Here is a 12767-nt window from a genome sequence, read left to right as displayed (position 1 = left end):
CTATGCTTTATTGAAAATTCACTTAGATATTATGCAAAACTTTTAATTTTAGTTAGCAGTAGGTAGTTTTTATTTGAGAAAGAGTATTTATTGAAAGTATGTATAAATTGTATAATTATTTGTAATGCTCAAAGAGCCACGATATATTTGATACATACAATGTACTTTTAAGTCAAATAATGATGTTTATTCAGCAGTTAAATGTGTTATCAGGTAACTGGGACATGACTTGTCTTTCCAATAGCTGTCCCTTAATTTTTAATACACTGTGCAAGTACTTCTGTATTATTTTACAAAATACACACTGTGGCTGAACTGTTGATGTGAAGTACAGAGATATTGACATTTTCTTTGCTCTGGTGTGACAGGTGAGATTTCTATTTATAGCATAGTTTTTGTCTGCAGCAGTGTTGTGTTTGATAAAACCATGAAGTAGATACACCAGTATTCAAATTCGGGTAGCATTACAATTGTTGTGAACTTTAATTATTTAAACAGAGAGAGTTATGTAGTGTCATGCCCAGGTACTTGTTGAATATACATGCATGGTGTTCATAGCAGATTCGACACATGCAAGCATTTATTTATGAAACTGTATAAAGGATCTTGCTTTGCATATTACAGGACTTAATATTATATGAATATAGAAAGATCAATACAAGTGTTATAAGCATCTATTAGCTTTCTATGTATATATACATGAGGAAGTAGCCATTATAATCCATAGTATACTAACGTAATGTTGGAGGACGAGTTTGACAGTGTAGCCATTATAATCCATAGTATACTAACGTAATGTTGGAGGACGAGTTTGACAGTGTAGCCATTATAATCCATAGTATACTAATGTAATGTTGGAGGACGAGTTTGACAGTGTAGTCCTTTAGTTTTAGTAATTTACCTGAACTTTTTTTTACCGTGGGAAATTAAAGATAAGTTTTTAATTATCCTGAACATTTTGCAGATTACCTGCCAGTGGCTAATTATCTGTAAGGATGCTCAAAATGCTGGTGTATGTCACTGCATGGATGCTAAGTGATCTAATTTGACATCACCATTATGGAGCTCATATTTAAGGATATAAGTGTAGAGGTGGACAAAAGGCTTATTCTTAACAATGTGAGTGGATTGGCCAGTCCAGGAGAGTTGTTGGCCATTATGGGACCCAGTGGTAAGATCAATCTTTTTTTTTTCTTCACATGCAATCTTCATGTTATTGAAGGTATATTTATATACTATACTGCATACATTGCTTTGCTCAATTATACAGAAAAAGTACTATAATATATAAAAGCATCTTCATTTAATATAGATTCATATGTTTCAAATTTGTTCAAATAATGGAGACAGATGGTCTCTGGGGTAGACATGGGGCTAAAAAGAGGGTACATTTATATTAAAATTACAGTTATAAAGAAGGAAACATCTGAAAGATTTTTTTTTTTGTAAAAATAAGGGTTTTATTCTGGACTGTTCAAAGACTAGATTCTTTGAGCAAGAAGTAGCACATTGATTTTGGATTTTTATATCAGGTGCAGGAAAGTCCACCTTGTTAAACACATTAGCTGGCCACACCCCTCTGTCCTCAGGAACTATTACTGTGAATGGACACACCATTACAAAGGACCTGAGGAGAAAAATCTGTTATGTCTTACAACAGGATATTTTTTTCCCAAGCCTCACACTCCGGGAGACATTGCAGGTATTATAGATCTTATTGATGTGTGACCTTTGTCTTGAAACCATATAGTTATAAGAATACGTTCTATCAAAGTGGACATCAATCATTTTTGCAAGATTTTGTTGAAACTTGAAAAAGAATAGTTAGGATACACAGGTATAAAACTTTGTCTGCACAAGTCAAGGTTACTTTGTAGCAGAGAAAAATAAGCAGTTCATAGTAATAACTCATAGATTTTGTCATAAATGTAAAACTGTCATTTATGACATTTCATGTTTGTTTGAACTATTTAGAATATTAAAATTTTATCTGGCCAAATTGAAAGTTAATGTCAAAACTTCAGGTCTGACAAATAAAGGTCATGTATAAAAGTCAAAATCTAAAGTCTTTGTCAACTCTGGAGGAAATGAAGTATATATACATTTATAGAAATAATGTTTAAGAAATATATACCATTGTGTATTACATGTTTTCAAGAGAAATTGAAATTCTTTTCTATAGTTCTTTTCTTTCAAAGCATGGTTTACTTCTGTAATAGTCAGATAACCTCACTTACTAGAAACTAATTCAAAATTGCAGTTTACAGCCAAAATAAGGTTACCAGATAAAATGTCCAATGAGCAGATCACATCCAAAGTTGATGAAATTATCAAGGATTTAGATTTGTCAAAATGTGTAGACACAAGTAAGTGCTTTTACACTGAAAATAGACAATTAAACCACTGATATTTGATGAATTGATTATATATATATATAAAACAGACTATGCTAAGTTTAAAAATTAATTCTTGGGGGAAAAGTCAAAAATATTTTACATACTGTAAACCAACTACCGGTATTATTCGCGTCATCTTTTATTCGCGATTCATCAGTTTGAAATCAGTCCAAGACAATTAATTATTGAGACTGAGTAAACATTCTCTACAAATACAAAGCAAAATAAATGGTTTGCAGTAATTGATATTTGCGAGTTAAAGTAGGTCACGAAAGTTGTGGATATTTCTCGCACACGGAAAAAAAGTTGGTTTACAGTATCAGTAAATGTACATAGAATTTTGAAATGGTCCCTTAGCCTCTGTGGAATCTAATGGTAGATTTATCAGATATTGGACATGACATGTATCTTCATTTGTCTGGCAGTCATGGGGGATGTCTGGGTGAGGGGTTTGTCTGGGGGAGAGAAGAAAAGAGCCAGCATTGCCTGTGAACTTGTCACAGATCCTGTTATGATTCTGTTGGATGTGAGTACATTACTGTAGCATCATCTACATGCCTAAATACATTTATATTTATCACCATAATCACAAACTAATTTCAGAGATTAAAAAAAGTGCCATCATCATCATCATCAGGTGATCAACTGACCATCAACACTATTTTTTATTAAACACATCTAGAATTAAAGATAGTTTTCATTAGGGAAATGTGTTTTGCAAATATGATTTATTTTGGATATAGTAGGAGTTAAATTCCATTACAAGAATCTTAATGGTATTTTCATTCAAATGGGGAATCCCCATTTGAATGAAGATAATGGCAAACAATGAGTGAAAATACCAATAGTGATTTTCATGCATTACATTGGTAGTTTTAATTTTTACTAGCCCAAGGGGCTACCTCCGTGCAGAAAACTACTAGCCCGACCCCCAAAAGTGGTAGCCCCGGGTGTCGGGCAATGCTAATTGCACACCCCTGTGGGATTCTTTGACAGGAAGTGAATTGGAGGTTGATATCAGAGTTGATATCGGGTTACTCGGGTAAGCCCTGTGGCCTGAGAGCCTCTTGTATTTGTTTTTCATTGACAGGAGCCCACATCAGGCCTGGACTATAGTACAGCTTTCAGTCTGATTGAGATGCTACAGTCCTATGCTAGAGATCACAAGAAAACAGTCATTACGACGATTCATCAGCCCTCCAGCTATATCTTCTACCAGTTCCACAAACTACTGCTCATCTCTGATGGAGAGGTAATATCCCCCCCCCCCCCCACCAAAAAACATGTGAGATTCTTATTCCTTCAAGCATGTTTGTAAACTTTTACTGGGCTTGAATAAAGTGAATGAAAATGCAGGAGTTCTATAGGAATCACATTGTCCATCTGTCCATCAACACTTTAGTTGTGACACTATAACTCAAATAGTTTTCAACAAAATGTTTTCAAATTTTGTACAAAACTATTTTACTATAAGAGCAAGACACCTACAAAGTTTAGGGTCATATCACTTTGTCCATCTGTTTGTTAGTATGTTTGAATGTATATCCATTGCACTTTTGTTGTGATGCAATAGCTCAGATAGTTTTCAGCATAATGTTTCATGTTTTGTGCAGAAGTACTTTACTGTAAGAGCAAGACCCTATAGATTTGTCTAGTATCTGAATTATGTTTGAATGCACATGTATATTCTTGACACTTTTGTTGTAACTTCATAATTCAAACAGTTTTAAGCATAATGTTTTCAAATTTTACACAGAAGAATTTTACTAGAGAAAAGCTGATATAAAGTTAAGGGTCATATCACTTCGTCTGTCTTTATGTATGTATACTTAAATGTATATCTTATAAGTCCTTTAACAGCCCTTAGCAGGGCCCTCTATGGCTGTCAGTTTTTTGGTTTGATTTAAAGTCTCATTAAAACTGAAAATAGCATTTATATTGCCTGGTAACATATGGCTGTGTGCTTTAGATGCATGTAGATGAACCATTGCTTCAGTTTGATTATATTTCCTTACATGCTTATTTTGAAACTAACTCACTCACTTTTATGTTGTAGATATTGACACGTGTACTGAGTGTGCATGTGATTTTTCCAGCATCTAACATATTTGGTTTTTATCATGGTAACTTTCTAACCTTCATTTTACTAACTTGAAAATGACTTGCTTATGTTTTCCACTTTTATTTTCCTCATCATAAGGCTTTAAAGATACACATAACCATCTCTAGTGTTTGTCTTTTTGTGTTTGTTATGACTACTTTTAAATTCGTTTAATGTCAACTCATTACTTAATTTATGGTATGAATAAGAAGTCACTAAGGCTGTAGAGAATAATCTATGAAAACTGTGATATTTCATTAATTGAATATCAATATTATTAATGTGAAAAACAGTATTACCTTGTTAAGAATCTTTGCACTGTAATTCTGTCTTTTTGCACCTTTCATCTACTTATAAAAATAAAATTGTATTTGAATGTTAAGAATTTGTGTATTTTTTTTTTGTTTTGTTATTTCAGTTAGCCTACTATGGGGATACAGAGAGAGTGGTGGATTTTTTCCACAAAGCTGATGTTCCCATGGCACCACACTACAACCCAGCAGATTTTATATGTAATTGTCCTACTCTAATATTTTAAAAATACAAAGTATTCCTTTGAAAATATACTGAATGTATCCGTACACACCTGCTAAGGTTCTGTAGGGGTAAAGTTACTTAAAAATCTAGAAAGTTCCATGGAGCTACTGCTTAGAAAAACATTGCACAGTTTACAACTTGATATGCCATCAGAAACTTCAGAGGGTCCATTCATATACCAGAAAAATATGTAACTAAAGTCATCATGTCTATTGTTTGTCACTGCATGTTCATCTGCCCATACAATTGTATGTCTGTAGAGGGTTTGGTATTGGTCCGCATTTAGGTCAGTTCCAGGTTTATGACAACCCCCTCCCCCTCCAAAAAAAAAATATATAGATGTGTATCCATCTGGTTTTCTTTATGAATATATGAACATAGGTTGAATATTTTAGAACATCTATCTATTCAAAACATCTTGGCAGTTTTAGTTCATGTATGTACTTTGTGATGGTTTATTTTTGTGTATTTTTAGTGGAAAAACTTACAGAAGATGACAAAACAAGATTAAAAATCATAAGTGCGATGGATCAGATAAGGTATGAAGGAATATTTTTTTTTTTTTTTTTGGTATTATAATCTATACTTTTGTAAAGTACTTGAATGAAACTAAACTTGATATGTTTCCCATCCCAGCCTGACTCACATGTATGTTGAATTCTTTGACTTGAAAGATGGAACTTGATAATAAAAGTTTCTTACCATACATGTAGAAAAAGACAAAATTAATATAAAAAAAGCAATAGACTGCATATATATGGTAATTATGTACTTTTTTTTAGCTTATTTTAAATTTGTTCACTCAATAAAATTTTCCTTTAAAACTAATGACTTGTCAAAAGAAATTTTAATTTATAATTACAATCCCAGCAATTTCACCATACCTTGAGAGCAGAATTTGACAGAAATGGGCTTTTTAAACAATTTTGTACAGGAATACTGTACGTGTACATAAATTGGCGTTTTCAAATTTTAGCGCAATCACTGGATATGTAGTTATTGGCGAAATCATGAATTAGCGCTATACATGTCTGTGTCGTATATTGTATTTATAAATGATTTCTTAGCGGTATTCATGAATTAGCACATCATTGTCTGCGCTAAAGCCGCTAAAATATGAAGCCAGCTTTTTTAAGTACACATAGAGTAATAGTCATATACCTTAATGAGAGTTATCTCTCTTATCTGAGGGTCAATGAACCATAAGATTTGGTGAATTTGTTTTTCTTAAACATTTTCTGCCTTTTTTTTTCTTTCATAGAAGACATTGTATATTGCAGGAACAGTTCTAATTGGTCAGTGAAATTAAGAAGCACTGGACATATTATAGATGAAAACATGGAATCAGAACCTACATACTCTGAGGACATTATGGAACAACCTTCTAATGGTAGCAATAATGCATTTTACATGAACCTATATTACATAAGGAATGTTTAATCTCTCTATATATTTTTTTTTCTTTTGAATAATGCTTTAAGGACAGATGATACAAACAAACTTTTGTCAAAAATCTGGAAAATAACATCTTAAGTCATGTTCAAAGGAGTAAAATGAATAACTTTAACCACATTTTCATTTTTCATTCAAATTTTCACAATAATGGGATTTAAAGTGGCGAAAAGTTGTATAGATTAATAAGGATGGTTACAGAAAGGTAGAATTTTGAGCATCATAGAAAGTTTACAATTTCTTAATATTTTAGAAATTTATTATTCGCATCATTTACAACCAAAATAGGTCAAGAAATATATATCAATCCAGGCATCCATTTTTTTGTATCATCTGTCCTTAGAAGACATGCATTAATATTTTATTTCTCTTTTCAGAAAATGACAGTGTCCATGTCAGTTTAATGGAGTTAGATAAAACTGATGATAGTTCATCTCCAAACCCACTCCATGAGAAAAAGTGGCCCACCGGCTTCATCACCCAGTACACACAGCTTACAATCAGAACATTCAAGACGTCAAAGTCCCAGTTATTCAACAAATTTAAACTCATAGAAACTCTGGTGCTAACAATTATTGTGAGCTTGATTTGGTTCCAACTACCAAGAACTGAAGAAACTCTAAGAGACAGGATGGGTGTGGTAAGTGATCCATAGAATTAGGCTAAACAAGTGATCCATGAAAATAAGCTAACCAAGTCATCCATGAAAATAAGCTAAACAAGTCATCCATGAAAATAAGCTAAACAAGTCATCCATGAAAAAAAAAATCAAAGGTTTCATGTACCTTTTGTAATTAAGAAACAAATTTGTAATGTAGACAACATTGTATTTTTTAATGTTATTTTTCATCATTTTTCAGCTGTTCTACATGTCCATGCACTGGGGATTTACTCCTCTCTTTGACACAGTAACTACATGTAAGTACATGTATTTGATGTTAAATATGTCTGAGTTCTGTATAGCCATTTTTTGCTCACCTGAGCCAAAGGCTCAAGTGAGCTTTTCTGATCAAAATTTGTCCGTTGTCTGTCTTAGAACAGCAAAGTCTTGATTGGTCATATTTATATGGAAGCATCCTCAGGTAGTGTTGATTCAAGTTTGTTCAAATTGTGACCCCTGGGGGTAGGATGGAGCCACAGTGGACGATCAAAGTTTTACATAGGAATACATAGGGAAAATCTTTAAAAACCTTCTTTTCAAGAACAACAAAGCCATGATTGGTCATATTTATATGGAAGCATCCTCAGGTAGTGTAGATTCAAGTTTTTCAAATATCCCCCCTGACCCTGGGGGTAGGGTAGGGTCACAGTGGGCAATCAAAGTTTTACATAGGAATACATGTATATAGGGAAAATATTCAAATATTGTATTCTCAAGAACAGCAAATCTATGATTGGTCATATTTATATGGAAGCATTCTCAGGTGGTGTAGATTCAAATTTGTTCAAATCATGACCCCTGGGGGTAGGGTAGGACCACAGTGGATGATCAAAGTTTTACATAGGAATATATAAGAAATATTTCAAAAAATCTTCTCAAGAACAACAAAGTTATGATTGGTCATATTTATATGGAAGCATCCTCAAGTGGTGTAGATTCAAATTTGATCAAATCATGACCCGGGGTAGGGTGGGGCCACAATGGACGATCAAAGTTTTACATAGGAATATGTAGGAGAAATCTTAAAAAATCTTCTTCTCAAGAACAGCAAAGCCATGATTGGTCATTTTTATATGGAAGCATCCTCAGATAGTGTAGATTCAAGTTTGATCAAATCATGACCCTCAGGGGTAGGTAGGGGCCACAGTGAAAGTTTAAACTAGTAGGAAAAAAGTCACAGTTAGTCAAAAAAAATATTTAAGCATCCTTAGTTAATGTAGATTCAATTTTGTTCAAATCATATCGCCCCCTCCCTTTTAGGGGTAGGTCGGGACCACTTATGCATTTAAGCATTGCAATACTAAATTGATTTTTGCTTTTTTCCTAGCCACAGTGCTCAGATGAGCGATGTGGCCCCTGGGCCTCCTGTTTTCAACAATTACCTAAAGGAAATGACAGGGTATTTTAAGAATTATTCCTTGTAAGTGAAAAACAATGGAGTTCCTTATAAGGATTATTAGATTTTATTGTATGAAATGTTTGATATATTTTAAATAATTCTTGATGCATTATTGTGTACATGTATTTATAATATGGGTGTCTTTGAATTCTGAATGTTTATGAATACATCTACCTTGGATAGTAGCATTAATTAGTGATGGGAATCGGTAAGAATTTCATAATCGATGATCAGGCTACTGTAACTAACTAATTATCAATTATAATCGGACATTTACAAAGTTTGTCAGTTTAGTTTATTGAATGGTAAGAATGGGTGAATAACTACTTTCTGTGGTGGTCCACCTGTAGTTAGAATAATCTAACTGTGTCTCAGGGCAAGCCTTAGTCCATAGGACAATATCTATGGAACGTTCCATCTAGTCCAGCTGGTTCATCATTCACTTTGTAGAATCCAAAGTACGTCCATACCCGGGAATTAGCGTTGTTACCCGGGTATGAATAAAATGTCTGTTCGTCTGCGCCATTACGATGCACAAATAAGTTAATAGACAAGTCGCAGCTGGAATATTCAGCTTAAAAATCATTATGCTTGTAAAATTAAATAAATTACCCGATTAATCAGAATAAAAATTTTGTAATCAAGTGCTTGGATTATGCCAACAATCGACTGATTTTCGATTATAATCGAGAATTGGAACACCACTAGCATTAATCATTTATTAACCAATTCCTGTTTTGTTTCATTTTCAAATTGATATTTATCTTAATTAATCACTAAACACCATTTGTTTTTTAATAAAACTTACTTCATATAAGCAAATAAAAGCTAGTTTTCTTCATTTCAGTTCCCTTGGAGAGAATTGTCATAAACAAGGAAAGGCAGGCTGGATGGTATCGACTCTCGGCCTACTACCTGGCAAAAATGACCAGCGAACTGGTGCTCATAGTCATACAGCCTTTGGTCTTCATCACAGTTGTATACTGGTGTGTGGGTCTAAATGGGGTTTGGTCATACTTTGCCACACTGGGAACTCTGTTTATACATGCTGTGTCTGGACAGGTGAGTGTGTACATGAACTTCCATTACAAATATCAATTAAGTCCTTTTTTTTCCAAGATATTTTTAAAAAAAAAAAATTTTAAGTGTACAAAAAAAACCCTTTTATTTTAATTTTAAGAGAGCGCAAGCAATTTACCTGACATTGTGTACGTTTTATGTAAATGAAGTGTACTATTTGAAATGCACTGTATTTAGTGGTTCATTTTAAGGTTCATTGACCTGATCATAAGATAGATAACTCAGTTTCTCACTGGGATATACGACTAGCATTCCTTTACATAATAAAACTGTCACTTTGAAAGGCCATTCTTTCAAAATTTATTCCAAATAGTCTGCTGAATTATTAAAGCAAAATTTATACTAGATGCTGTCATAAGACAATAATACCCACACTAAGGTGTTTGCCTCTAAATGCACACTCCTTCATATTTGGGTAACCAAGGAAAAAGCCACGATAATTCCATAATTTACACAGTACATGTATTTGTCAAATCGAGCATGAAATGCACAGGTGAACAATTGTGGCCCATGGGCCTCTTATTTAAGTATTTCATAAACATAATTCATTACCAGTCTGAATTTACAGAATTTAATTAATGATGTAAATTATTTTTTAAAAAAAGAGGGGGGGGGGGTGTAAATTTTGGCCCATAATTGGAAATTTTTCTATTTTCAAAAAAACAAATATTATTATTCTAGTGCATATGGTTTTTTGATGAACTTTAAATAAAAATTAGATGCCAACTTTCAGAACTGATCAAAGGGATGATGTACCATAAGTTTACTGTTGCCATAGTGCTATTATAATACTGGTGTTTTATATTTAATACAGAGTGTGGGACTCTTTCTGGGAATAGTCAGTATGGACATCAGGAAAGGAATGACCCAGGCTACCATCTATATCATGGCAACAATGCTACTGGGTATCATTACATCAGAAACTTCACATTTGTTACCTCTACTCAAAAGATAAATCCCTCCTTTCTTTTTTCAAATGAATGCTAGATTTTTATATTTATTTATATGTGAAAGTGTCATGTTTAAATTTTTACAATATTTTTCACAATTTGTTTAGGTGGCTTTTATACCAGGAGCCTTCCTTTTTGGTTGGATTGGATCAAGTACCTGTCCTTTCTGCAGTATACGTTTAGTGCCATGATGTATCTGGAATTTTATGATGGACCAAATATAAAGTAATTTCTTCAGTATATCACATTTCTTATTACTCAATGTTATTTAGTTTTTGAGTAAAAGAAAAGTAATTGTGTGTATCCTACATATTGATTGTTTTCTATTCGTATGTACAGTATTCAAGTAAGAAGAAGAAATAGAAGAATTTTAAGATTTTATTTTTGATTATAGGATAACAAAAATGTTGGCTAAAATAATAAATTTGCTTTGTCTTGTTTTCTGAATACATCTATCATTTCCTTTATAGTTGTGCCATGAAGACTGCAGTATCAGAGTCCCAGTTCAGCACCTGTCTGTACGGTAACTCCACTTCCATTCCTTCCAATGAAGTGCTCCACTTGTACGGGGTCAATCAGCCATATTGGACTTATATTCTGCCACTGTTTGCCTTTATCTCCATCTTTAGGATTGGAGGATACCTCATGTTGAGATTTAAACAAAAGCCAAACCAAACACACTGAGCTCTCCACTTCTTTTTATGGGATTTTATCCTAAAAACTTTAATGCACTGGTTCTTTACACTCTTGCTTGACTCAAGTATTAAGAAAATACAGAATGTTTTACATTTACACTTCAGGGATAAAATAAATATTCGGACATATTTATGTTAAAGAAAATTTGTTGACTATATTGTTATTATAGCAACATATATAAAAAATGTATATTTTTTAATATTATGTATACATTCATATTCAAGAATGAAGTTTTCGTCTTGTGCTTAGTCCCAGTCCATTTAAGACAGTTTCAAAAGTCATATAAATAGTTATCAATTGATTCATGCTTGTACATGTCCTTGTATTAGCGTATATTGTGATTTGTTGATATCTTTGATATCTTTTAACATATTAATAATCACCATTATTCACTATTGTGAGTAACAGTTATGAGGTACATGTACTATTATAAAATAATACATATCTGGGGTTTTTGTGTTGTTAAAGGATTTTTTAAGTCAGGTCTCATCTGAAAGACCCACAAAATTTTCACTTTAAAATGCCAAGTGCTTGGCGAAGTAACAGTTACTATCTATTTTTCATCAACTGTCTGTCGTGGTGGGGGCTTGAACCTATGACCCTCTGATCAAGCGACAAACATTGCGGGAATATTATAAATAAATGTATGTCCTCAGCTTTAACAAATCTTGTCAATGCATAAGTTCATACAGGTGTGAAGCTGCAAATTTCCAAATTTTGTGAATTCACAACGTGGTAGCTCTATAGGCAGTAGTCATTATATGAGTTATAGAATCAATATCCCATACTTCCATCAAGGCCATAAAGTTGTGTGTAAAACTAAAAGAAACTTTTCCAAGTCATTTCTCAGATTGTTTCAAACCTTTGGTATAATGCACATAGGTGGATTTAATGAATGGAATTACACTCCTGACTTCTTACAATGCTGTAGAAAAGCCACATCCATGTAGATTCAGTGACAATAAATCAGCGTAATAATGTTTTAAATTTTATTTGATACAAGTTATGTATATCTAATGAAACACTTCTTTAGTTTACATCTTCCACAATAATACAACAACCACAATAATACAACAACTGCATTTCTACCATTTTACAGGACAGAGAATTCATAATTAAACAAGCTAATTCAGAGAAATTGTATCCCCCGCTTAAGGAAAAAAGGAGAGGGTGGAAGAACTGGAAAAATTTTGCAGATGGAGAAAGAAAAAGGGTCAACCTTGACCTTTCAGCTTTTGACCTGAAAGTCAATAGGAGTTTTTTTAAAGTTAAAGAAACTAATTCTTATCTGAAAACTATAATTTGCAATGTATTTCTGACCTTGACCTTTAGACCTCAAAATCAATATGGTTTTTGTTTAAGGACATGAGGAGTTGTTATATAAAATTTCATTGCAAAGTCTTTTTAAGATATAGTTAGGGATAGAAGTGTTACACCGACAGAATGTATGAATTTATACCTCTGATCTTTTGACCTCAAGACTTTTTAAGATATC

General features: G+C 32.9%; 1 protein-coding gene across 1 annotated transcript; it reads left to right on the top strand.

Moving 5' to 3' along the window:
* The first annotated feature begins 970 nt into the window (after nucleotides 1–970).
* On the top strand, nucleotides 971–11727 carry LOC133175832 (uncharacterized). Its single transcript, XM_061310961.1, has 14 exons — nucleotides 971–1171; nucleotides 1533–1702; nucleotides 2261–2366; nucleotides 2822–2922; nucleotides 3487–3648; nucleotides 4916–5009; nucleotides 5510–5573; nucleotides 6315–6424; nucleotides 6864–7126; nucleotides 7347–7404; nucleotides 9394–9608; nucleotides 10441–10531; nucleotides 10684–10801; nucleotides 11047–11727. The coding sequence occupies exons 1-14, from the start codon at nucleotides 1060–1062 to the stop codon at nucleotides 11258–11260; spliced, it is 1878 nt and encodes a 625-aa protein (XP_061166945.1). The 5' UTR covers nucleotides 971–1059; the 3' UTR covers nucleotides 11261–11727.
* The last annotated feature ends 1040 nt before the right edge of the window (nucleotides 11728–12767 follow it).

The sequence above is a fragment of the Saccostrea echinata genome, unplaced genomic scaffold (assembly GCF_033153115.1).
Source record: "Saccostrea echinata isolate AGI-Se365-2 ecotype Australia unplaced genomic scaffold, CSIRO_AGI_Sech_v1 ptg000064l, whole genome shotgun sequence".
Classification (NCBI taxonomy): Eukaryota; Metazoa; Mollusca; class Bivalvia; order Ostreida; family Ostreidae; genus Saccostrea; species Saccostrea echinata.
This window is presented reverse-complemented; position numbering and strand designations above follow the sequence as displayed.